This window comes from Pleurodeles waltl, chromosome 10 (assembly GCF_031143425.1).
Source record: "Pleurodeles waltl isolate 20211129_DDA chromosome 10, aPleWal1.hap1.20221129, whole genome shotgun sequence".
Classification (NCBI taxonomy): Eukaryota; Metazoa; Chordata; class Amphibia; order Caudata; family Salamandridae; genus Pleurodeles; species Pleurodeles waltl.
In genome coordinates, this window is record NC_090449.1 from 4,823,613 (window position 1) to 4,851,400 (window position 27,788).

The following is a 27,788-nucleotide window of genomic DNA, read 5'->3' on the forward strand; positions in this document are numbered from 1 at the left end:
ATAACCACTCACTCACCCATACACAACTGAGGTATACACAGACTCATAGTCACTTACACACCCACTCATCCACCCATCCACCCACTGAGTCACCCACTCATACACCCATGCAATAACTTATGCAGCCCATTAGCTTCTGTATGGTGTTTGGAGTTCCAGTGAAGCTCTTTTCTAGATGGGCCAAGCATCTATTGGGAACCACTGAAGAGTGTTGTGGAGAGATGTATTATGGTCATAGCTCACTGACAGACCTCTCAGTTAAGGACCCCCACAGACCAACTCCTCACAGACTGATTCCTCACTCACATACTTCCCCGACTAATATATAACTGAACGACTGCTACAGATGAACTCCTCACGCACCAATTAATTGCTGACAGACTTAAACACTGACTAATATCTCACTGAAGGACGTCCGCAAAGCAACTCCTCACACTGATTCCTCACAGACACACTCACTCTGACAACCATTTCACAGAAGGGCCCCAACAGGCCAATTACTTACAGACTGATTCTTCATTTAGACTGCTTAGTCATTGACAGATTCCCACTTACCACCATCTCACTGAGAGACACCTCACTGACTTTCTCCTTTTTAATGACACCTCACAGACTGACTTCTTTCTGACTGACCCATCACTGACCAACATCCTATTGACCAGCACCTCACTGATACATTTTGCACTATTGCTTAGGATATTTCTCAATCCTGTCTCTGTCTCTCACCTTCACCTACTTGATATTCACTACTTTATCTCTGTCTCTACCTCTATTTTCTCATTCTGTTTTGTTCTCACTCTTTTGTGGCGGAATCTTCCTTCCCTGTTGCCCTACTTCCCATATCTGTGTTTCGTGATTCCTCCACTATGCTTTTTCCTTCCTCTCCTCTGGTACTTCCTTCCCCCCTCTTGAATCCCCTTGCTGGTACCTTCCTCCTCCACTCTTAACACCTCTTCTCTCATGTTTGATCCCTTTTTTCTTTCACCTTCTCACCCTAATTCCTCCCCTTGGCCTTACCTGCCTCCCACCTGATATTGCTTTCCCTCCTTTTGGCTTCTCATTTTGTTCTCTCTGGCTCCTCCTTTCTCACCACCGTTTTTACTCATTACGGCCTTGTGGTTCCTCCTTGCTCCTTTCTGGTTTCTCCTTCTCCTCCTCTGTCTTTTCTGACTCCTACGCACTCTCCTTTGGCCCACCTACTTCCATTAATCTTGCTCCATGTTTTCCCCTCCTACCACTTTGTGTCTTAACCCACATTCTTCCTGTCTGTCTCCTGTCTTTTCTGGCTGCTCTCTCCTTCTTTTCCCTCTGGCCCCTCAATCCTTTGCTCCTCTTTTCTCCTCTTTCTCCTCCCCTCTTATATCTCATTATCTTTACAGATCATTAACCTCTTTGTGGCGGTCATTATGGATAACTTTGATTACCTCACACGTGATTGGTCAATTCTGGGTCCGCATCACCTGGATGAGTTCAAGAGGATCTGGTCTGAATATGATCCGGAGGCAAAGTAAGTGAGATCCCCTTAACTTGTACCACCTAACATGTAACACCAAACCCCCTCTGCTCATTGAGGTCCAACCAACCTGCACCACCAAACTCGCACTACTCAGTGAGATCCAATCAAATCCACACGCCTCAGTGAGATCCAACCAGCATTTACCACCAAACTCACCCTACTCAGTGAGATCCAACCAAACATATATCGCCAGTCCTACACTACTTAGTGAGATCCAATAAACCTATTTCACCAAACCCACACCACTCATTGAGAACCAATCAGCCTGTCCCACCAAACCAACAGTACCCAGTGCGATCCTACCACCCTGTACCACTATACCCATATTACAGAAAGTGAAATGTGCGCACCTTGTATCACCCAACCTGCACCACCAAACCCATATTATTGAAAAAAGTGACATTTGCCCACCCTGTACTGCTCAAAGTAAGAATGATCAGTTCAGTTCTTACCACCTTCTCGTTACACCTGATCTCTACTTCCAAGAATGAGCTCTTCCAACTAACTCTATTCAAGGTGAGATCCACTCGACTCATGTCTTCCAACTGTACCATGTACAGCGTTTCATACCCCTTATAAAGCACTGAAGAGCATTGGTGGATGAGTAGCATGCTTCCCCATGGGAGTGCTATGGATGGGAGAGTGTGGGTCTAATTGGTAATGTCTCTAAGTCATATGTGAGGACCAGAGCTGTTCTTTTATCTGTTTGTAGCTGCACCTAGGTGTGAAGTTAATAGTAGTGAGGGATATAATACTTCAGCATTGGAGACGGTGTATGGACACATACACCAGAGTGACCTGTAGGGGAAGTGTCTCGTGTCATGTGTTATGGCAAAGAGTGCTCAAGCTATGTCACTGCAAGTCTGAGATTACTGGAACACACGAGTTTAGGCAAAATGTGAGAATAGCCACAATTATACAAGCATAAATGCTGTGCAAAGTACACTTGAGTAAAATCTCACCAGTCATTACTATATACATCAAGATGGTTCCACTCATCCAGTAGTTTTCAAAGTAACTGAGATCTAGCCACTTGGAAATTACAGACTAGCTGTCGGAAATGGCCAACATATAACTATGTATAGTAAGAGAGATCTACTCAATTTGTAGTTTCTCAAAGTGAGTTGAAATCTTCCTTAAGCATACTACCCATAAAATGTGTTGTGTGCTGTCAAGCAACACCCACAGTCCCTTGCAGGGTGAACCACAAAAAGTAACTAATTTAACCTGTGCTTAACCATGGGCAGCTTGGCCCAAAAAGCTGTCAGGCTAAACTTAGAGGTAATGTGTTAAGTATTTATGCAATACACAAACAGTAATAAAGTGAAAACACAGCACAAGAAAAATCCCAACCCAATGCAGAAAAATAAAGATAATTGTAGTAAATTGTTTGACAGCAAAACCATCAAGATCCAGTTAGCAGAACCAGAGTTATGAATTGTGAAAGGATAAGGTTAAAAAAAGCAAGTCCTCAGTTTTAGAAAATGGCCATCTAGGCACACACCTTTAGCACCACAACTGAGGGTTCAGGGGTGGGTGATGACCACTAGTGGGTTCAGGACTCAATCAGGCTGGGTCCAGGTGTGTGTTCACGATGGTGGGAGCCTGTTATGTCCCTGTGGCTCTGAACAGGAGGCCAGCTAAACTAGCCCTTGGAGTCACTTCTGGAAGTCCTGAGTGCAGGTGAAGATGCAGGTCGCCACAGCAGTTCTGGCCTCTGAAGGCTCAAGGCAGGAAAGCAGTCCATCCAGGTACAGCAACAGTCTGATAGAGTGCACAGCAGGTCACAGCAGCAGGCAGTCTCTGAGAGTCCTTCCGGAGGTCCAGTAGTGAACTGAAGAGTGGATCTGAGAGCCCTACTTTTATACTGTGGTGCCCTGCTCCTAACAGGTGGGAGACGTTTCCAGAAGTCTTCTTTGAAGTTCCAGGAGTCTCCTGCCTCCCCTGCCCTGGCTCCTAGCTGGCCGCACTGAAAATGCAGGGGCATTAAGCCTATTGTGTGGTAGCAGAGCACGGCCTATTCAGGTGCAAGTGGGGATGTGCTTAGCTCCGCCCCCTCTCAAGTCAGTTAATGGCCCATTCACGCTCTGCTTATCCCACTATTGTGTGACTGTCTGGGAGAAATTCTCAAAGTCCTAACTGTCATTTACACCCAGTCATGCTGCAGGCAGAGAGAGCTACATCAGGCTGCAGGCAGAGAGAGCTAAGGGCAGGAAAATTCTAACTTTCTAAAAGTGGCATATTCAGGCTTGTATTGCTAAATCTGACTTTACCATTAGTACATCCAGTAATGCGTGTAGTAAGTTAAATCTGTGCATCCAGTAATACTTGTGATAAGTGAGATCTGCACATCCAGTAATACTTGTGGGAGGTGAGATCTGCGCATCCAGTAATACTTTTAGTAAATTAGATCTGTGCATCCAGTAATACTTGTGATAAGTGACACCTGCACATCCAGTAGTACTTGTTGTAAGTGAGATCTGCACATCCAGTAATACTTGTGGTAAGTGAGTTCTCCAAATCCAGTAATGATTGTAGTAAATTAGATCTGTGCATCCAGTAATACTTGTGATAAGTGACACCTGCACTTCCAGGTGTGGTACCTTTTGGTCATTATGTGGTGTGATTGGCAGTCCGTTTGGTGGGCAGGGGTGGGTAACATCCCTCATGAAAAGTAGTAGGCAGGGATAGTCACTCTCTCCTCCCGGTGCCTGAATGCTGTTTTCTGTCTCCTAGAGGCCGTATAAAGCATCTGGATGTAGTGACCCTGCTGCGCCGAATCCAGCCCCCACTGGGCTTTGGGAAGCTTTGCCCTCATAGGGTGGCTTGTAAGGTGAGTTGAGATCCACAGGTCTTTCTTCTGCCTTTGCTCACCTATTTTTGCATGTCAGCCAAAAATTAACTTGTGACCTAAGTATTCTCAGGGCTCGGCGAGCACCTAAGTTCTCTAGCGCTGGATCTTTCATTAATAAAATGTTTGAAAACTTCCCCCGTCATTAGGTTGGGGACTCTTGGTACTCCAATGAACTCTCCTGCATCCATGAACATTGAACAGCATCATAGATCATATACAGCTGATCCACCTCATTATGTGTCCCGTACTCTGGCCATTGAGATGGTGAAACAGAACTTCTTAGCGCTCTCCTGAGGATCCAGCTATTAGATTTTCTATCACTTATTGGTGTGAGGAAATCGTTTGGTTATCCAGTATTGGTATCTTTCATACATGTGGATGATCCGTATTAAGAATGCCCTTACTGCCTTTACCCCAACCATCAGGTAAAAGTTTCTCCTGAAAGACTGTAAGATTGAGATGGGTGGCTATTTCTGTGACTACAGAAGCTAAGACCCAAATAATTACTACTTCTGATGAGGAAAGTGACACCTCCGAGAGGTCACGAAAAACGGCAAAATCCTCTGATCAGAGGACATCTCAGGAGAGTAGAGAGTCCTTAAAAACAAACCATAAGGATACAAAGCCCACCACCCGATCTCTGAAGACTAGAGAGTCTTCAAAAACTATTTCAAAAACACCGTCAATGTCAAAATCACCATTGATGGGAGTCTCGTCAACGACGGTGAGCACAGTCTCGTCCACAAGACCATCGTCGACGGGAACAACTACGACGGCTGTCGACACTCCCATATCGTCGACGAGAATTCACCCTTTGTTGATAACCCTGTCGACGGCATCCCCGTCCACGACAACACCACCGACAGCAACAACGACATTCATCAATGCCGTCGAATCCAGTGCCTACCATGGCGTCCACGAGGGCATCATCGACGACGTCAACGGGACTGTCGGCGATGACAATTAAAGTGGCTGTAAAGACATTTACTCTAGCAATAATGTCCCCCAGTAAAGTCTCACGTTTTCCTCCATATGCTGAATATGGAAGACTCAGATGATGGTGGACCCTTTGCGACTACATGCAATCCATTCCAGTTACTGGTTAAATGCCAAGAGGATGATGATCTTGAGGAGGAAGAAGAACACTTCAAGTCGCTCCAAGAATCCTTCCACTCCCATTTCTACACCACCAGAGAGGGAGGGCAGACGTCTTGATGATGTGGGCAAGAGGTTTTCCCTCATGCCTGCCATCGTAGTATGAGCAGCAAACTCACTGGCCATCCTTGGCCGCTACGACAGGCAGATGTGGTCTGACATCGGCAACCTCATAGACCTCATCCCTGACAATAAAAAATCGGAAGTATCAAAGATCCTGCAAAAAGAAAAAGGCACCTCATCTGAGGTAATAGATTGTGCACTGGGCATTGCATCAATGGGCTTTTGTCCTCAGACGCCAAAGATGGCTGAAAACAGCATCTTTCAGGCCGGAGGTCCAATGTAAGGTTTTAGATATGGCCTACGATGGTGAAATGCTTTTTGGAAAGCACATCGATGATGCGCTGCTAGCAATGAAGACTGACACCGATACTGCTAGATCCCTCAGCACCCTGCAGTATAAGAAACTGCCTTTTCTGGGAGTTTGTGGAAGGAGTTTTTCCTCCAAAAAGGATCATATCAAAGTCCTCAGCAGTTTCAGCCCTTTCAGACAAATTACAGACCAGCGTACCAGCCCCAATACCATCAGCCACCCGCAGCGGCCTATAACAAACAATGCCCTTGCCAGAAGCAACCCTCCCAGAGTCAAGACACAGGTCACAAACAGTGACCTTCCGTGGGCACCGGCCACAAACACCACATCCTATCCTGTGGGTGTGAAAACTCCAACCATCTCACCAAATCAAGAGAGATAACGTCCGACAAGTGGGTATTAGCCCTGCTCATTTATGGCCATACCCTAGAATTTGTGCAGAGACCACCAAACAACTCTCCAAGGGGAATTAACCCCCCTCATCTTCACTTATTGAGAAAAGAAGCCCTCACCATGCTTGCAAAAGGAGCAATCAAGAGAGTTCCGTTTTCACAAAAAGGCACAGGCTACTACTCTAGATTCTTCCTGATAAGGAAGAAAACAGTGGAATGAAGGCCTATCCTGGATTTTAGAAAGTTGAACACATTTTTACGCAAGCAATCATTTTGGATTGGCACCCTCTCCGATATCCTGCATCTCCTCAACAGCGGAGACTTCATAACAACTCTTGACTTGCTGGATGCATATTTTCACAACCCCATACATCCCAATCACAGGAAATATCTTCGCTTCACCGTAGCCGGTACCCGTTACCAATTCAAAGTCCTTCAATTTGGGCTCAAATCAGCGCCTCGCATATTCACTAAGTGCCTGGCACCAGTAGCAGCCACTCACAGAACCCAGGGTTACCAAGTATTTCCCTACGTGGACAATTGGCTGCTAAAAGCCCCAACAAAGTATCAGGCGTCCAGAGCCACTCATGCCTGTCCCAACCTATTTCACAAACTGGGTCTCACTGCCCCTTTCCAGAAATCAGTAACTATACCAAACCAAATTTTAATATTCCTAGGTTCTCTTCTGGGAACCAGCAACACTGAGGTGTATTTATTTCAGGACACACAACTCAAGATAAGAGCTCTAGCAGTCAAACTGTAAAAAATAAGGTCCACTTCAGTCTGTCTGTACAAGTTGTTGCTGGGCATGATGTCTTCTGCAATCAGCCTAGTACCCCTTGCAGGACTGAAGGTGAGGCCTTTGCAAAAATAGTTGCAGAAGCTGTGGATCCCAATGGAAGGGTCATTCAAAGATATTATCACTCCAACCATGAAAGAGGCTCTAGGGTGGTGGTCCCAAACTTCTAGTTTGTCACAATGCCTCACTTTTATACCTCAGATTCCTGAGTTTGTCTTAACCACAGGAGGCTCTCTGCAAGGCTGGGTTGGGCACTTGCAACAGTGGTCAATACAACAGAAAATATGGCATATCAACAGACAGGAATTGAAAGACATATTTCCCACTCTGCATGCTTTTCTTCCAAGAATAGAGGTGCCTCAGTGCTGGTTCATACGGACAATATGACCAGCATGCATTACATAAACAAACAAGGAGGTACACAATCATTAACGCTCTCCCAAGAGGCACAGGATCTGTGGAATTGGCTCATAACTCTCAAGATATCACTGAGAGCTGAACATGTGTCAGAAATCAACAACACTATTGCAGACACGCTCAGCAGAACAAAGGGCAGTTCCCCCAAGTGGGAGCTAGACCAGACACAAATAAACAGGATATTTTCATGCTGGGGCACACCGGCATGGGATCTCTTTGCAACACACAAGAACAGCAAATGCCAATTCTACGCCAGTCACTATCCGCCCCCAAGGTCACAGGGGAATGCCCTTTCGATGAGATGGTCAGGGATTTATGCATACACTACCCCCCCTTCCCTCTCATACCAAATGTTCTCAGGAAAGTGAGAAGAGAATGCTGTCGCCGGATCCTGATTGCTCCCTTGGGGCCCAGGCAGCAGTGGTTCACAGACCTCCTCCTGTTGTCGGAATGCAACCCCATTCATCCCCCAGTGATGCCAACATTGTTGACCATGAACCAGCATCAGATCCTGCATCCAGATCCAGCCTCTCTCCACTTATGTGCATGGCTCCTGAATTCAGTAAATTCAAAGAGTTAAACAATTCCCCAGGACTGTAGGGATATCCTCTCTATAGCAAGAGCTGAGTCCACAAGCAACACATACAGGTTAAAATGGAAGCGATTCTGTACTTGGTGTCATGAAAGTAACCTATGCCCCTTAAAAGCATCACTTGTACAAATTATGCCATATCTTCTGTTGTCGCCAAATCAAGATTAGCACATGTGTTTGGCAAAGTTAACCTTGCAGCAATCTCAAGATACAGACGTACCATCTCACTCGCTTTCCCTTTGCTCCACGAGAATAATTAAACAATTCATGAAACGATTATTATTCAGAGTTTTTCCTCCGGTCCGAGTTTCTCTTCTGGAATGGCATCTCAATATATTTCTCCCCCAGTTAATGAAACACTCTTTCGAACCCATTCACAAAGCAGACCTGAAGATCCTGACTTGGAAGGTGGCGTTATTGTTAGCTCTCACTTCTGCTAAGAAAGTCAGCCAAATACAGGCTTTCGCAACGCAAGAACCATTCTCTTCCAGGGGATCCTCATCAATAGTCATAAACATTGACTATTCCCGCCCTTGTGCGGGGACCCCGGAGCATATATAAAATACACACACATAAAGTATGAAATATGCACGAAAAAAAATATATATATAGCATTTTTAGTAGACATATTTTTCATACTAAACTCATATATACGTGTGTAAAACAGCAATGCAGGCTATAATCATAAACAGGCTAAAATGCTTTATTTCTATGAAGTTTTTCTTTTTTTTTTTTGATCTTTATAAAATTACAATAGAGAATAAATATCTACCCAAGCCCCAAAACTGGGCTTAGGGAAATAAGCAGCAGTAATCACTAGAGAAAAAGAGAAAAAAACTACATTGAAAAACAATGGAGCATTCTCAGCCAATAGACTGCATGCAGGTTAACACAGGAGAACCATAAAAACTTTGGCACCGTGCCTTTAAGACCCTGAGCACCTCCAGTATCCCACCATGCCTCAGGGGTGAAGGAGAGGTGACAGTTGGTTCACAGTTAGGTCAGTTCTTTTTTCCGGCTTCTTCTGAGAGGATCCTGGAGCATTGAGCTCTCAGATTTTCGGAGTTTTTCTCAGAAAAATAATTTAAAACACCGTTTTTTCCTATTTTACTCGACATCTAACATCATTGTCTGAGTTTGGCAGTTTTTTCCTGACAGAAAAATGCCTTCCCTTTTTGTCAAATGCCCTTCCTGTGGGAAGAAGAAGGCCCAGTCAGATCCACACTCTCTTTGTATTGTGTGCCTGCCTCAGAGTCACTGCCCTGACACTTGCAAACACTGCAAGAACATGTCAAAGAGGACTCTGAAGGACAGAGAAAAGATCAGGCTTCATGGGCTTCACGAGAGGCAGAAAACATCATCCTCTTCGCTTCCCAGGCAGCCAACAAGCCACTCTCAGGAGAGAATGGCTAGGTCGACGTCAGCAGGTAGGAAAGTACCTGTTTGTTCCCCGTCGACGTCGTCGCTGCCACCATCTCACCGCCATAGATCGCCGTCGACGGCGACCCGCCCGACGTCGAAGGATACGGCGTCGAGAGAACATGGCCATCGCAGGGGCATATCTCCGTCGACGGCAGCCCGCCGATCGACGTCGAGCCATCACCGGCGCGCCCGCTCGCCGTCGAAGGCCTCACACCCCTCGACGTCAAGAGACACAACGTCGAAGTCGCCACGGCGGCGAGAGCGACATCCGCCGTCGGCCGCCCACCGCTCCACGTCGAGGCACACGACGGCGAGCAGGTGAAGGTCCAGAGATCGCCGTTCGACGTCGAGGCACTCAACTTCGAGGCACTCAACGTCGAGGCAAGAACAACCGGCGGCGCTCCCTTCGACGTCAGTACAGCTGTCGACGTCGACACAGGTTTTACCTGTCTCGCAGGGAGTAGAACATCGACTTCCGCCAGCAGATAAGGCCGCTCCATCTCCAGTGGTCTCCATAAGGAGTGATTCATCTCGTTCGAGAGCGGCATCATCGGGGCATGTTTCACCCATCAATTTGTCGCCAAGATGGTTGGAGAGCCTTAACAGACCAGCGGCCTCCCCGGATTCGCAGTATTCACGGATGTACTCGCCTACTGCCTCTCTCCCGAGAACACCATCACCGACAGCGCGGGCAGGACGGGCTCGTTCTGCTTCTCGCCAACCGACCACGAGGCCTGGGCGCTCTGTTACAGCGTCTCGCAGCAGGTCGCGTTCCCAGCGACGATCTAGGTCACGATCAGGACACAGAAGATCGCCCTCTTGGTCGTCGTCAGGGTCATCCGTCGGACGTTACTCCCCCACCTTAACAGATTCTCCACCAGCTAGAGTCTCACTACTTTTAATGAGGTACTTTTCAGGGGCACACAGAAGTTAAATATAGAGGTTCCAGAACGATCAACCTCCTCATCAGTCATTTTTGAGACTCTACAACATAGAGCAGTTTCGAAAAAGCTACTGCCGCTAGTGCCTGGTCTGTTGCAGCCAACCATGGACACTTTTTTGGCACCAGCCACCCTCAAATCTGCTCCAGCTAGGATTTTGAAAAAATATAAAGCGCCTGAACAAGATCCTTTATTCCTAAGAACGGATCCACCACCGGACTCAGTAATATTGGCCGCAGCCCGAAAAACTCACTCAGTGGCATCATCCGCCACGGTCCCACCGGACAAAGAGAGCAGACATCTGGAATCTCTGGGGAGAAAAATGTGCGGTACGGCGGCATCTGTAATGAAGGTCTCCAGCGCGTCTGCACTCCTAGGCAGATATGACCGTTCTCTGTGGGACTCTCTCAACAGGTTCACAGAAAAATTGCCTAGGGAAGACAGACAGGACTTCCAAGAGATCCTGCAAGAGGGATGTCTGGTATCCAACCAAGTCATCAGCGCAGCGGCAGATGGGGCAGACTTAGCTGCACGTGGGTACGCACATGGAATCTGTGCAAGAAGGTCTTCCTGGTTGAGATTGACTGGTTTAAAACAGGAAGCACAACAGCGCATCCTAAATCTCCCATTCAACGGGAACTCGCTGTTTGGTACCCATACGGACGAAGAAATGGCGCGCATGAAGACTGAAGTGGACACCATGAGGGCAGTAGGCCTGGAAAGGAAGAAGGACTTCAGGCGGAGGTATAGGCCTTATGACAGGCGCCCTTTCCAGCAGAGGGTTCAAACCCCTCACTGGTCCCAGAGGCCACAGCAAAGGCAGGGACGCCCTCTTTTTCATGCTCGTAAGGCCACAAGGGAACGAGGGTCAAGTAGACCTCAACAGTCCACACCAAAAGCGCCGGCCAAGCAATGACAACTCGCTTCCCTCGACACTGTGCACCACTCCGTGGGGGGAAGTATCACAGATTTTCTTCACGAGTGGCACTCTATCACAAAAGACAAATGGGTGCTCAACATTGTCGAAAATGGCTACTCTCTTCTTTTCAGACAACCTCCACCGCACTTGCCACCAGCCAAATGCAATCCATCTCATTTCAGCCTATTGCGCAAAGAGGCTCTCGCCCTCTTACGAAAGAAGGCAATAGAAAAAGTTCTGCTTGCACACAGAGGAAAGGGGATTTACTCCCGTTATTTTCTGGTAGCGAAAAAAGGCAGAGAGGGCGTTTTCAGACCGATTCTGGACTTACGTGTTCTGAACAAGTACATAAGAAAGCAAAAGTTCAGGATGCTGGCTCTTCACCAGATTTTCCCTCAGCTACATCAGGGAGACTGGATGTGCTCCATCGACCTGCAGGATGCATACTTTCACATCCCGATAGTTCGCAAGCATTGGAAATTCCTGCGCTTCCAGATAGCCTCACAGCACTATCAGTTCAAAGTGCTACCATTCGGCCTGAAATCTGCCCCCCGCGTCCTCTCGAAATGTGTGGCAGTGGTAGCGGCACATCTTCGAAAACAAAAAATCTTCATCTACCCATACCTAGACGACTGGCTACTGAAAGCCTTCTCTCCGGATCAGGCGAGAGCCCATCGGGACATTGTGCACAAGGTTTTCGAGTCTCTAGGTCTTCAAGTCAACTACCAAAAGTCCACCTTGATTCCAACACAGAACCTCCACTACCTGGGAGCTATACTAAACACAGAGCTCCAAAGAGTGTATCCTTCAGAGGAACGACTATTATCAATAAAGAGAAAGTGTCAAGACCTGTTAAAATCCGACGCACCTACGGCCCGTCAGGTGACATCTCTGCTGGGCTCCATGGCATCATGCATTTTCATTGTCCCGAATGCCAGGCTGCATATGAGGGCAAGGAGGCGTTGGAGAACAACTGGAGCCAAAGGACAGATCGCTGGGAGGACAGAGTGCGGCTGCCGATAGCAGCACGTCAGTCATTGCAATGGTGGATGCACAGACCTCACCTGTCAGTAGGGGCTCCGTTTCACCAGGTAATTCCATCCGACACTCTGGTAACGGATGCGTCTCTTCAGGGATGGGGGGCTCATCTAGGTCCCCTTCAAGCTCAGGGCCTGTGGTCCGACAACGAAAGGAAGTACCACATCAATCTGCTGGAGCTCAGAGCGGTCCATCTGGCTCTCAAGTCTCTTGCTCCATCGATTCAGGGGAAATCTCTCCTAATACAAACGGACAATACAACCACAATGTATTATTTGAACAGACAGGGGGGAACGAGATCCCTACCCCTATCTCAGGAGTCCCAAACAATCTGGCATTGGCTCCTGGCCAGAGGAATGTCACTTACAGCGGTTCACCTACCAGGTCAACAAAACGTGGAAGCAGATTTTCTGAGCAGATACCTAGAGGACGCCCACGATTGGGTCCTACACGGCGAAGTCATCGAAGACATCTTCGCTCAATGGTGTCGACCTCAATTGGATCTCTTCGCCGACGAGGTAAACAAGAAATGCCCAGACTTCGCATCCAGGTTCTACCGTCCGGGATCTCGAGGGAATGCCCTGTTGATCGACTGGTCAGGGATATTTCTCTACGCTTTTCCACCGATTCCCCTCATACCGGCAGTGATCAGCAAACTTTACAGATCCAGCACCAGAATGATTCTCATAGCTCCGCAATGGCCCCGTCAATTCTGGTACACAGATCTCCTCGACCTATCGGAACAACCTCACAGGAGGCTGCCGTGCAGACCGGATCTTCTGAGCAGGATGGAGGGCAGGGTTCTGCATCCCAACCTACCCTCTCTGAGCTTGACAGCATGGCTCCTGAATTCCTGCAGTATGGGCACCTAGGGCTCTCGCAGGAGTGCATGAACATCTTGAAAGAGTCCAGACGACCTTCAACGCCGCATTCTTATGCGTTTAAGTGGAAGAAGTTCTACATATGGTGCTGTCAGCAAGGTCAGAATCCCATACGGGCTCAGGAGGACGTCATATTGTCTTACTTACTCCATCTGGCAAAGTCCGGTCTGCAGGTATCATCTATTAAGGTACATTTGTCTGCCATTACAGCCTATCGTAAGTCACCTTCTCAGGAATCCTTCTTTACGAAACCAGTAGTCAAGGATTTCTTGGAAGGTTTGAAAAAGGTTTTTCCGCCCATTCGGAGACCCTCCCCTCCATGGGAACTGAACATAGTACTGTCAAAACTTATGGGCCCTCCTTTCTAACCTATACACAAAGCCTCTTTGCAACACCTTACGTGGAAGACGGCTTTTTTGGTAGCCATTACTTCCGCGAGGAGGGTCAGTGAAATTCAGGCTTTGTCTTCCAAAGAAACGTACACAGTCTTTCACGACAATAGAGTAGTTCTGCGAACTCACCCATCATTCCTACCGAAGGTGGTGTCAGAATTCCACATCAATCAGACTATTTCTCTACCGACTTTCTTCCCCAATCCGGAGACTCCGGCGGAGAAAGCGTTGCACTCCCTAGATCTGAAAAGAGTGCTAAAATTTTATTTGGATAAAACAAAATTGATTAGACATTCCAACCACTTGTTTGTAAATTATGGTCATTTGAGGACAGGAGAGGCAGCGTCTAAACAAACAATATCAAGATGGATAGTTTCTTGTATTGTTAATGCTTACCAGTTGGCTAACAAACAACTACTTGCTAGACCTAAAGCGCATTCCACAAGGGGAAAAGCGGCTACTGCTGCCCTCCTTAACAATGTTCCAATATCTGAAATTTATAAGGCTGCTACATGGAAGTCTGTACATACATTTACTAGACAATACTGTTTGGACTCAGATGCAAGAGCAGACGCCCAAGTGGGGCAAGCCTCTCTGAGAAATTTGTTTGCATGATACATATCTATTCCTGCACTTCTATTGGACAGTCCACAGAGTTTAGGGATGGGCTTGTTAATCTATTCAATGTTTATGACTATTGATGAGGATCCCTTGGAAGAGAAGGATAAGTTACTTACCTGTAAATCCTAGTTCTCTTCCAGTGGTATCCTCATCAAAGTCATAAACAACCCACCCTCCTCCCCGGGCGCACGTCTCCTAGAAGCGCAGGACAGACTATCTTTCAAATCGGCTACACAGATTGTCACCGTAAAAAAGTACTGACCTAACTGTGAACCAACTGTCACCTCTCCTTCACCCCTGAGGCATGGTGGGATACTGGAGGTGCTCAGGGTCTTAAAGGCACGGTGCCAAAGTTTTTATGGTTCTCCTGTGTTAACCTGCATGCAGCCTATTGGCTAAGAATGCTCCATTGTTTTTCAATGTAGTTTTTTTCTCTTTTTCTCCAGTGATTACTACTGCTTATTTCCCTAAGCCCAGTTTTGGGGCTTGGGTAGATATTTATTCTCTATTTTAATTTTATAAAGATCAAAAAAAAAAAAAAAAAAAAAACTTCATAGAAATAAAGCATTTTAGCCTGTTTATGATTATAGCCTGCATTGCTGTTTTACACATGTATATATGAGTTTAGTATGAAAAATATGTCTACTAAAAATACTATATATATTTTTTTTTTCGTGCATATTTCATACTTTATATGTGTGTATTTTATATATGCTCCGGGGTCCCCGCACAAGGGCGGGAATATCCAATGTTTATGACTTTGAAGAGGATACTCTTGGAAGAGAACTAGGATTTACAGGTAAGTAACTTATCCTTCCTGCACTTTACTGACAAGTATGTTCTCCTCAAAACAAACCCTAAATTTATACCCAAAGTCCCATCTCAGTTCCATCTTAATGAGCCCATCATACCGTGCACCTTTTTTCCAAATCCACCTACTCCAGCTGAGCAGTCTCTTCATACGTTTGATGTTGAACGGTGCCTCAAATTCTGTTTACATCATACTCTGCAAATACTTAAGACTGATCAACTTTTTGTATCTTATGGTCAAACTCAGTAAGGTGCCTCAGTCACAAAAGCCACTTTTACAAGATGGATTTACGCTGCCATCAAGTTTTGCCATTCAAAGGTGGGTAAACCACTTACAGCTAAAGCCAGAGCGCACTCAACAAGGGCAGTGTCCACTTCGACTGCTCTGTTTGCAAGAGTGCTAGTAGAAAAGATTTGGGGGGTCATTACAACCTCGGCGGTCTTTTCACAAGACCGCTGAGGTACTGCCGTGTTTGAAGACCGCCAGTGGTGTCGGTTTTCCGCTCGCGTATTATGACTGTTGGCAGCTGTATGTCGTTTTTCCGATGGAGAGCCGCCAACAGCCATAGTGACGGGCGGCAGGGAAGTGGAGGTTGCTCCACCTCCACCGCCACGCCAACAGAACAACGCCCAGCGAATCACGTCCTGTGATTCGCCGCGGCGGTGTTCTGTTGGCGGTGTGGTGTCGGCGGAGCTGCCCTCATGGCTCCCGTCCCCTCCCGGAGGATCATCGGAACAGGTAAGTCGATCGTCCGTTAGGGGAGGGGGGTGGGGGGTGTTGTGTGTTGTGTGGGTGCATGGGGGTCTGCGTGGGTGTATGTGGAGGGGGGGTGTGAGTGCGTGTGTGCTTGCGGGGGTGTTGTGTGATTGGGAATGAGTGCATGTATGTCTGTAGGTATGTCTGTATGGATGTGCGCATGTATGTTTGAATGTGGGTGTGCGTGTCTGACTGTGTGTGTGGATGTTGGCATGTATGTCGGTGTGTGTGCGTGTATGTGTGTTGGTGGTGCCTGCGTGCGTGTTGGGTGTGTATGTGTAAGGTAATGTCGGGGTGGGGAGGGGGGCCCTGCCACCTTTGGGGGGTGGCAGGGGTGGTGGGGGGGTGTAGGGGAGGGAGTCAGGGTGGGGGGTGGGGGAGACCCCTATCAGTGCCAGGGAAGGAATTCCCTGGCACTGATAGTGCTTACCGCCATGGATTTCATGGCGGTTCCTACCGCTGGAAATCCACGGCGGTAAGCCGGGTCGAAATACCGGCGGCGGTATAGTCACGGCCGCTGGGCTGCAGACCCAGGTCTCCAGCCCAGCGGGCGGAACGGAGAAGCGGCGGATGACCATGGCAGTAACCACCAATTGTCATAATTCTCAAAAAAAGACCGCCGGCCTGTTGGCGGTCTTACCGCCGCTTTAACACCGTCCGCCAGGGTTGTAATGACCCCCTAGGTGTGCTGCCATTTGGAAGAGCACTCACACATTCATGTGTCACTACTGCCTAGAATCGGCACATCGTGGTGATGCTGTGTTAGGACAGGTGGTGTTACAACATCTGTGCCATTGAGGTGAGCCACTACTCATGAGGATTTTTTTTTTTATATTACAATATTACAATTGCTGATAGAGACTTCTAGCTGCAGCTTTCTTACCTTAGAATTCCCTGGTGTCAGCTTTGAATCTGGATTTTTTTCTGCTGAGCAGTACCCTGCGCGTGCCGTCGGGCAGCGTCGTTCGGATCCGCGTGCGTCGACCAGCTCCGAGTGTGTCGTCAGCATCGTTGGAGCCGTCTATGATGTCATGGTTGTCTATATAGACGCCGTCTTGGCACGCGTACGTCAGTTCTTTTCCTTCCGCGCCGGTTAAAGAGCAGTTCCGGAAAGAGCTACCCTTCTTCGACGGTTTGTCAAGGCTTTATTGACTGTTTGAAGTCATGTCTTCGAGAAAGACACGGTTCAAGCCGTGTGGTGTGTGTCATCGCACCATGTCAGTGACGGACCCGCACCGTGTTTGTCTTTGGTGCCTGGAGAAAGAGCACGACTCCACCTCGTGCTCCGACTGTCAGGCCATGGCTCCGAAGGCCTTGAGGGAGCGATCCCTCAAGCTTCTTGCAGCCCGACATTCTTCCTCGGTCGGCACAACTCCACGGAGGTCACGGTCCTGCAGTAGGAGGAGGTCGCGCCACCGCTCCCGGAGCCCCAGGTCCTCTTCCTCGCATTCGAGGTCATCTGAAAGTAAGAGGCACAAGAAGAAGAAGAAGTCCAAGCGGACTTCGTCTTCGCCACACCCGTCGGCCGACGAAGCGTCTGTGGAACGTCGACGTTCTGAGCGTGGAGCAGAGCCGTCGCCAGGGCCGACTCTGCGTCTTCCCCCCTTTGCGGGGACCTGATCGACCCCCGCTCAGATAAAATAATTTTACGAGACCATGCGTCTCTTTTTTGAGCAGGCTGTACCCGTGGAAGGGTCTTTGGGCCCCGTGGGGTCAGCAGGGGCCCCTTCGGATTCGACGCCGGCGGCTTCGGCCTCAGCGCCGTTGGGGCCTCCTTTGGCGCTGGTTCCGATGTCGGCGATTCCGCCACCGGCGTCCACCGGTGGTAGCCCATCCTTATTCCAGATGATCTGTGCCGGAGCAACGTCGTACGACGTCAACTCCGACTTTCACAGAGCCAATTTGGCCCTGATCATTATCTGAGCATTATTTAGATCATCCAGACGCAGGAGAGGAATGGGAGGGGTCTGAGGACCCTTTAGAATGTTGTTTGCAGCAGGACTGGTATGAGGATCTAGGGGAGACCAGTGGACTGGACACGTCTTCAGATACTGGTATGCTCTCTCCTCCTAATGTAGCTACGGAGGAGGGTGCTTCATTTGCTATGGTGGTGCGTAGGGCAGCTGAGATCTTGGACCTAGATTTGCCTACGGTGCAAGTCAGGATGAATATCCTGACAGAAGTGCTTCAACTAGGGGTGACAACATCAGAGCCGATGTTGCCCTTCAATGAGGCTCTAACAGACGTCCTTCTGGGTACATGGTCCAAACCCAGCACAGGGGCTCCTGTGAATAGGACGGTTGGCTGCCGCCATAGACCCGCTCCGAGCAACCCTACTTTCTTGACTCAAACCCCACTCCTGAGAGCTTGCTGTCCAAGCCTCTACTTCCCGTGGTGCCTTCCCTTCCGCTCCCCCGGATAGGGAATCCAAGAGGCTGGACCAGCTTGGGAAGAAGATGTTTTCTTCCACCAGCCTGGCATTGAGGTCCGTAAACACCTCTTGCCTATTGGGCCGTTATTCCCATACTTTATGGGATACAGTGGAACAGGTGCTGCCCCAGGTCCCGGAGGGCGTACGGGACACTCTCACCCAGGCTGTCAAGGATGGGAGAGATGCAGCCAAGTTTACGATCAGGTGTGGTTTGGACACGACAGACTAGCTGGGCAGAGCGATTTCATTGTCAGTGGCCTTACGGCACCACGCCTGGCTGCGTTCAACTGGTTTCTCAGGGGATGTCTGTGAGAAAGTAGCCTCTTTCTAGCCTTGTTACCCCCACTCTTGGCCTGTTTGTGAGTGTATGTCAGGGTGTTTTCACTGTCTCACTTGGATCCTGCTAGCCAGGGCCCAGTGCTCATAGTGAAAACCCTATGTTTTCAGTATGTTTGTTATGTGTCACTGGGACCCGGCTAGTCAGGACCCCAGTGCTCATAAGTTTGTGACCTATATGTATGTGTTCCCTGTGTGATGCCTAACTGTCTCACTGAGGTTCTGCTAACCAGAACCTCAGTGGTTATGCTCTCTCTTTACAAATTGTCACTAACAGGCTAGTGACCAATTTTACCAATTTTCATTGGCATACTGGAACACCCTTATAATTCCCTAGTATATGGTACTAAGGTACCCAGGGTATTGGGGTTCCAGGAGATCCCTATGGGCTGCAGCATTTCTTTTGCCACCCATAGGGAGCTCTGACAATTCTTACACAGGCCTGCCACTGCAGCCTGAGTGAAATAACGTCCACGTTATTTCACAGCCATTTTACACTGCACTTAAGTAACTTATAAGTCACCTATATGTCTAACCTTTACCTGGTAAAGGTTGGGTGCTAAGTTACTTAGTGTGTGGGCACCCTGGCACTAGCCAGGGTGCCCCCACATTGTTCAGGGCCAATTCCCCGGACTTTGTGAGTGCAGGGACATCATTACACGCATGCACTACATATAGGTCACTACCTATACGTAGCTTCACAATGGTAACTCCGAATATGGCCATGTAACATGTCTATGATCATGGAATTGCCCCCTCTATGCCATCCTGGCATAGTTGGCACAATCCCATGATCCCACGGGTCTCTAGCACAGACCCTGGTACTGCCAAACTGCCTTTCCCGGGGTTTCACTGCAGCTGCTGCTGCTGCCAACCCCTCAGACAGGTTTCTGCCCTCCTGGGGTCCAGCCTGGCTTGGACCAGGAAGGCAGAACAAAGGACTTCCTCAGAGAGAAGGCCTCCCCCAGCCTCTGGAAATGCTTTCATGGGCACAGATGGTGCCCATTTCTGCAAAAGCCAGTCTACACCGGTTCAGGGACCCCTCAGCACTGCTCTGGCGCGAAACTGGACAAAGGAAAGGGGAGTGACCACTCCCCTGACCTGCACCTCCCCTGGGAGGTGCCCAGAGCTCCTCCAGTGTGCTCCAGACCTCTGCCATCTTGGAAACAGAGGTGCTGCTGGCACACTGGACTGCTCTGAGTGGCCAGTGCCAGCAGGTGACGTCAGAGACTCCTTCTGCTAGGCTCCTTCAGGTGTTGCTAGCCTATTCTCTCTCCTAAGTAGCCAAACCCTCTTTTCTGGCTATTTAGGGTCTCTGTCTTTGGGAATTCCTTAGATAACGAATGCAAGAGCTCATCCGAGTTCCTCTGCATCTCTCTCTTCACCTTCTGCCAAGGAATCGACTGCTGACCGCGCTGGAAGCCTGCAAAACTGCAACAAAGTAGCGAAGACGACTACTGCAACTCTGTAACGCTGATCCTGCCGCCTTCTCGACTGCTTTCCTGGTGATGCATGCTGTGGGGGTAGTCTGCCTCCTCTCTGCACTAGAAGCTCCGAAGAAATCTCCCGTGGGTCGATGGAATCGTCCCCCTGCAACCGCAGGCACCAAAGAACTGCATCACCGGTACCCTGGGTCTCCTCTCAGCACGACGAGCGAGGTCCCTTGAATCCAGCAACTCTGTCCAAGTGACTCCCACAGTCCAGTGACTCTTCATTCCAAGTTTGGTGGAGGTAAGTCCTTGCCTCCCCACGCCAGACTGCATTGCTGGGAACCGCGACTTTTGCAGCTACTCCGGCCTCTGTGCACTTCAGACAAAAATCCTTTGTGCACAACCAAGCCTGGGTCCACGGCACTGTAACCTGCATTGCACGACCTTCTAAGTTGTCCTCCGGCGACGTGGGACTCCTTTGTGCGACTTCGGGTGAGCACAGTTTCACTCCACTTCGTAGTGCCTGTTCCGGCACTTCTGCGGGTGCTGCCTGCTTCTGAGAGGGCTCCTTGTCTTGCTCGACGCCCCCTCTGTCCCCAGACGCTATTGGCGACATCCTGGTCCCTCCTGGGCCACAGCAGCATCCAAAAACCCTAACCGCACGACTTGCAGCTAGCAAGGCTTGTTTGCGGTCTTTCTTCAGGAAAACACTTCTGCACGACTCTCCACGGCGTGGGGCATCTATCCTCCAAAGGAGAAGTCTCTAGCCCTTGTCGTTCCCGCAGAATCTTCAGCTTCTACAGTCCAGTAGCAGCTTCTTTGCACCCACAGCTGGCATTTCCTGGGCATCTGCCCATCTCCGACTTGCTTGTGACTTTTGGACTTGGTCCCCTTGTTCCACAGGTACCCTCGTTTGGAAATCCATTGTTGTTGCATTGCTGATTTGTGTCTTTCCTGCAGAATTCCCCTATCACTACTTCTGTGCTCTTTGGGGAACTTTAGTGCACTTTGCACTCACTTTTCAGGGTCTTGGGGTGGGCTATTTTTCTAACCCTCACTGTTTTCTTACAGTCCCAGCGACCCTCTACAAGGTCACATAGGTTTGGGGTCCATTCGTTGTTCGCATTCCACTTTTGGAGTATATGGTTTGTGTTGCCCCTATCCCTATGTGTACCCATTGCATCCTATTGTAACTATACATTGTTTGCACTGTTTTCTAATACTATACTGCATATTTTTGGTATTGTGTACATATATCTTGTGTATTTTTGCTATCCTCATACTGAGGGTACTCACTGAGATACTCTTGGCATATTGTCATAAAAATAAAGTACCTTTATTTTTAGTATATCTGCGTATTGTGTTTTCATATGATATTGTGCATATGACACTAGTGGTACTGTAGGAGCTTCACTCGTCTCCTAGTTCAGCCTAAGCTGCTCTGCTAAGCTACCATTATCTATCAGCCTAAGCTGCTAGACACCCTATACACTAATAAGGGATAACTGGGCCTGGTGCAAGGTGTAAGTACCCCTTGGTACTCACTACAAGCCAGTCCATCCTCCTACATTGGTTGTGCAGTGGTGGGATAAGTGCTCTGTAACTACTTACCACTTTTGTCATTGTACTTTTCATAAGAGAAAAATATACAAAAGAAGTTCAGTGTATGTACACCTAACCAAAAAGTTTTGCATTTCTTTTCTCACTTCTTTTCTAAAGTGCTGAAAAGTACCTCTAACTTTCTAAAAAGTTCTTAAAAAGATTTAAAAGTTTTTTTTCTGTCTTTCTAAAAGTTCTGAAAAACTTTTTTCTCACTTTTTGTATCACTTAAACACTTTCTAAAATGTCTGGCACAGGCCAAACTGTTGATCTGTCCAAACATGCTTATGATCACCTTAGCTGGAAAGGAGCAAGGAGTCTCTGCATCGAAAGAGGTTTAAGTGTAGGGAAGAATCCCCCTAGAGAACTGTTGGTGAATATGCTTGTTGAACAGGATAAGGCCAGAGCTGGCACTCCTGTTGAAAAGTTAGCTGATGGTTCCCACTCTGATTCTGGGGCACCCCTAGCAAAAGATGTGGGAGGGAAACTTCCAAGCCTGCCCCCTAGCAAGCCACCTAGCATAGCTGGTACTGATGTAGAGTCACACCATACTGATAGTGTTGTCCAGCTTGATGGACATTCCCTTTGATGGCTCTCGCCTTTTTGGCGAAAAGGCAGACTCCGCACTTGAGAGGTTCAAGGATTCTCGAGTTACGGCCAGATCCTTGGGTCTTTCAGTGCCAGCACGACAGCAGTCTGTCTTTCACCCCTTTCGAGGCTTCGGAAGGGGCGTGGTACCACGCCAGCCACAGTTTAGCTACCGTCCTCAGGCTTCACAACATCCCAGAAGAGGATGTGGCCGTGGTACCATCAGACCCAGAGGGTCTGGCCAGAGGTCGGCCACCACACAGCCCCCGTCCACTGCCCCCAAGCCCTCCTAGTGTGGTTTTGCAGGATCACGTCCGTCCAGTTGGAGGGAGGATTCATTTTCATCTCCCTCACTGGCTTTCCATCACAATGGACAAGTGGGTCCTGCAGATCATATGGAAGGGCTACTCCCTTCCCTTCCAGTCTTTCCCTCCTTCTATCCCTCCGACAAAGGATTGGCTGATGGAGGACCATCTGATTTTGCTCTGAGAGGAAGTTACGGCTCTCTTGGCCAAGGGAGCCATAGAAAGATCCCGATATTGGAAGTAGGAAGTGGTTGTTATTCCCGCTACTTTCTGATTCCCCAAAAAAACAAAGGCCTTCACCCTATCTTGGATTTAAGGGATGTCAATCTCTTCCTCAAGAAGGAGAAATTCAAGATGCTCACTCTTGCTCAGGTTTTATCTGCCCTAGACCAAGGAGACTGGATGGTAGCATTGGATTTGCAGGCTGCGTATTTCCACATTCCTATCCTGCCAGCCCACAGGCGTTACCTGCGGTTCAAGGTGGGCCACGAGCACTTTCAGTTTACCGTGCTTCCTTTCGGTCTCACCTCGGGTGTTCACAAAGGTGATGGCGGTGGTGGCTGCTCATTTGCGCAGGTCAGGGATTTCAGTCTTCCTCTACCTAGACGACTGGCTGCTGAAGGCTTCTACACCCCAGGCTCGCGTCACCCACCTCCAGACGATGGCGGACCTCCTGCATTCGCTGGGGTTCACTATAAATGTTCCGAAGTCACACCTGACTCCCTCTCAGAAGCTCACTTTCATCGGAGCTGTTCTGGACACAGTGCAGTATCGGGCTTATCCTCCCGAACAGCAGGCCCAGGATATTCAGGTTATGATACTGATGTTTTGGCCTCTATCCTGGATTTCGGTGAGACAGACTCTGAGGCTGTTGGGACTCATGGCTTCCTGCATCCTATTGGTCAAGCATGCCAGATGGCGCATGAGGGCTCTGCAGTGGGACCTGAAGTTCCAATGGGCACAGCATCAGGGAAATCTTACCAACGTGGTTCAGATCTCGGAGGGGACTGCAAAGGATCTGCAGTGGTGGTTAGTGAACTGCGATTGGGTCAGAGGCAGACTCCTCTCCCTTCCCCAACCAGATCTCACAGTAGTGACAGATGCGTCACTTCTGGGATGGGGCGACCATCTGGGGGAGGTGGAAATCAGAGGTCACTGGTCTCCGGCGGAATCTGGGCTCCACATCAACTTGCTGGAGCTTCGGGCGATCCGACTAGCATTAAAAGCATTTCTTCCTGTTGTGAAAGGGAAGTTGGTGCAGGTGTTCACGGACAACATTACCGCAATGTGGTACAGCAACAAGAAGGGCGGTGTGGGGTCATGGACCCTTTGTCAAGAGGCTTTACGTCTCAGGACATGGCTGGAACAGCAGGGCATGACCCTGGTGGTTCAACACCTGGCAGGTTCTCTGAACGCCAGGGCGGATGACCTCAGCCGAAAATGCTTAGAGGATCACAAATGGTGTCTCCATCCAGAGGTGGCGCAAGGACTCTTTCTGGAGTGGGGAGAGCCTTGCCCAGAGTTCTCAAGAAGATCAAGTACGACCGGGCCCAAGTAATCCTAGTGGCTCCGGATTGGGCTCGGAGAGTTTGGTATCCAGAGCTTCTCACAATGAGCATTGGTCCTCCAATCAGGCTGCCTGTTTGGGATGATCTTCCGTTGCAGCAGCAGGGGAATGTTCTCCACCCGAACCTGTCAACTCTGCACCTTCATGCGTGGAGATTAAGCAGCGACAGTTGATGGTTTATGACCTCCCTCCCGAGGTCTGTGATGTCATTCTGGCAGCCAGGCGTCCCTCTACTAAGTCGATCTACGCCTGCCGTTGGAAACGCTTTGTTTCATATTGTACAGAGAGGTCTATTGATCCTCTTTCTTCTTCTGTCTAACGTCCTTTTGTTTATATTGTTTCTTGCCCAGCAGGGTTCCTCCTTGGGGACTCTCAAGGGCTATCTTGCAGCCTTATCGGCCTTTCTTCAGTTGCCCGATCAACCATCTTTGTTTAAATCACCTATAGTACAGAGATTTTTTAAAGGGTTTATGCATTTGTTCCCCCCTGTGCCTTTCGCTATGCCCCAGTAGGACCTTAATCTGGTTCTTACCTTCCTTATGTGTGCTCCCTTCGAGCCCTTACATAACTGTCCTCTTCGGCTGCTCACTATTAAGACAGCCTTTTTGGTGGCAATTACATCTGCCAGAAGAGTGAGTGAGCTACAGGCTTTGTCATCAAAACCGCCATATCTCACAATCTTTCCTGAAAAAGTGGTTCTCAGAACTCGTGCCTCCTTCCTCCCCAAGGTGGTGACCCATTTCCATCTGGGTCAAAGTATCACCCTGCCCACCTTCTTTGCACCATCGCATCCCTCTAAGGAAGAGGAGCAGTACAGAAACGATCCATTTCGCGCTGGGTTGTTCTCTGAATAAAGATCTGCTACGCTTTGGCAAAGAAGCAGCCTCCCGAGGGCTTGAGAGCTCATTCCACTAGGGGGAAAGCTGCTACCACTGCATTAGCACATGGCGTACCTGTGGTGGACATCTGCCAGGATGCAACGTGGGCTTCCTTGCATACGTTTGCAAAACACTACTGCCTGGATAGCCAGGTGAGAAGAGAGGGGCATTTTGCCCGTTCTGTCTTGCAGGACTTCCTGGTATAAAAAATCTCCTTCAGACCCACCGCCAGTGGTTATATCTTGGGTATCTATTCTAAGGTAAGGAAGCTGCAGCTAGAAGTCTCTATCAGATGAACAAGTTACTTACCTTCGGTAACGAGGTATCTGGTAGAGACTCTATCTAGCTGCAGATTCCTTACACCCACCCAAGCCTCCCCACTCTGCGGATATTTTTATACAAATATATATGTATATATATATATATATATATATATATATATATATATATATATATATATGATTTTGGGATTTTTTGCCTTTCTTAAAGGCACGTAAGAATGTTTACTTCTAACAGTCAAATAAAGAGGTAAAATTAATAACTGTTGCTTCTTCCATGACTCTGCGCTTCTGGCGTGGAAAGTTGTGGGAAACTAACTGACGTACGTGCGCCGAGACGGTGTCTATATAGACAACCGTGACGTCATAGATGGCTCCAACGATGTTGACGACGCACGCGGAGCTGGTCGACCCACATGTAAGGTAAGGAATCTGCAGCTAGATAGAGTCTCTACCAGATACCTTGTTACCAAAGGTAAGTAACTTGTTCTTTAGTTTAGTTCAATGTCATGTTGTTTTTTAATCTACATACCTGCTTTTCGTTTCCATATCTGCAATGTTAATTTCAGACAATGGAGATATATATATATATATATTGATCTCTTACCTAAAATCCTCAAAGTTTATTTGTATTGCTTCAAAGCATATGTATAAAACGTCCTACTTTTCTGATTCAAACATGTGAATCTATGAAAGATCCAATACTGGATAAGAAAACAAGTTACTTACCTGTAACTTCAGTTCTCCAGTGTTGGTATCTTTCATCGATTCGCATGCAACCCACCCTCCTCCCCTAAGAGGCTCTACTTATGGCCCCTGTAAAGCTATTACACTTGTGCTTGAAAATCTGAGGGGTGCAGACTCTGTTGGGAGTGTTATAGAGCAGTGGTTCCCAACCTGTGGTCCACAGACCCCTGGGGGGTCCGCAACTGCTTAGAACATTAAATAATATTAACAGATTAGGTCCCGAGCTTTCAGTAATGACTCAGTGGAGGGGTCCCTGGATTCCAATTATGATTCAGTGGGGGGACCCAGGGTTCTAGTAATAACAAAGTGGGGGTCCACAGAAGTCAAAAGGTTGGGAACCACTTTTCTAGAGGGTGCTGTTGTCTGACTGATCATAGTTCACGCTTGGTCCTTATTTAAAATAGACATAGATAAGTTATTAAAGTGACTGTTCTTTGCCTTTAGGACCTATCGTAATGATATATACTGCTATGTTATGGTATTGTGGGACTCCCACTTCAACACTGGGGAATGATTCAAATATGTGAACCTATGAAAGATACCAATACTGGATAACTGCAGTTACAGGTAAGTAACTCATTTTCTTCCGTAGGCCACCAGAAGTCGTTCCATGGGGTGGAGTTTTTGCTGAAGATTGGGACTTCTGTCTTGTTGGTGTTAAGCTTTAGGCAGTTCTCTCTGATTCAGTTGGCGATGATTGTCATGCAGCTGCGGAATCTGGCTCTGGTGGTGGGGCCCTTGAAGAGGGATAGGATAATTTAAGTGTCTGCATATGAGATGGTGTTGAGACTGTGGGATCTGACGATGTTGGCCAGTGGTGTTATGTAGGTGTTGAAGATGGTAGGGCTGAGGGCTGTACCCTGGGCGACTCCACAGAAGATGTCCTTGGGTTTGGAGGTGTAGGACGTAGGCAGACTTCCTGGGTTCTTCCAGTGAGGAAGGAGGAATCCATCTAAAGGTGCCCCCTTGGATCCTGATGTTGTGAAGCCTGGTGAGCTGAGTGTGGTGGGATACCGTGACGAGCACCGCCAAGTGGTCACGGAGGATCAGGGCCGCCATTTCTCCTTGATCGAGGAGGGTTCAGATGTTGTCTGTAGCTGCGATGAGGGCAGTCTTGGTACTCTGGTTGCTGCGGAATCTTGATTGGAAGGATTCAAGTAGGTGTTGTAGCTGGAGGTGGGTGGTGAGTTGTTTGTTGGTGGCTTTTTAAAGTACTTTTGCTGGGAAGGGGGTAGGGAGATAGGTCGGTAGTTCTTGGGTTCACTGGGGTTGGCTGGTGGTTTCTTTATTAAGGGTTTGATCTTGGAATGCTTCCACTCTTCTGGGAACAACGCCTTGTTGATGGAGATGTTTCATTGTATGCATTCAGTGCCTCTGCATGAATGTTGTCAGGTTCTGCTGCCTTCCCATTTCTCAAATGTCTGATGTCTTGCCGGATTTCTTCCTTGGTTGATCTGCTGTAGTCGATTGGCAAGTCCTTGTCAGCTGACTGTATGTCTGGTGGAGACTGTAGCACGGGCTGGTTTAGCAGTTCTTCAAAGTGCTCCACCGATCTTCGCTGTTGGCCTTCGTTACCCTTAATTGTCTTCCCAGCTTTGTCTTTAACAGGTCTTTCTGGCTTGCTGTATTTGCCAGAATTTCCTTGTTATGTCTTAGAGGTCTTTCAAGTTTCCATGGTTTGTTGCTTGCTGGGCTTCTGTGACAAGACCATCAATGAATCTTCGCTTGTCTGCTCCTAAGCTGCTCTTTG

At 48.3% G+C, this 27,788-nt stretch overlaps 1 protein-coding gene across 1 annotated transcript in view; it reads left to right on the top strand.

The window, feature by feature from the left end:
* The window catches only part of CACNA1F (calcium voltage-gated channel subunit alpha1 F), a 1,139,147-nt gene that overhangs the window by 835,126 nt on the left and 276,233 nt on the right, over nt 1-27,788 (top strand). The window contains exons 36-37 of the mRNA XM_069209307.1: nt 1,380-1,507; nt 4,253-4,349. Of these exons, the coding sequence (XP_069065408.1) occupies nt 1,380-1,507; nt 4,253-4,349 (225 nt within the window). The remainder of the gene's footprint in view (nt 1-1,379; nt 1,508-4,252; nt 4,350-27,788) is intronic.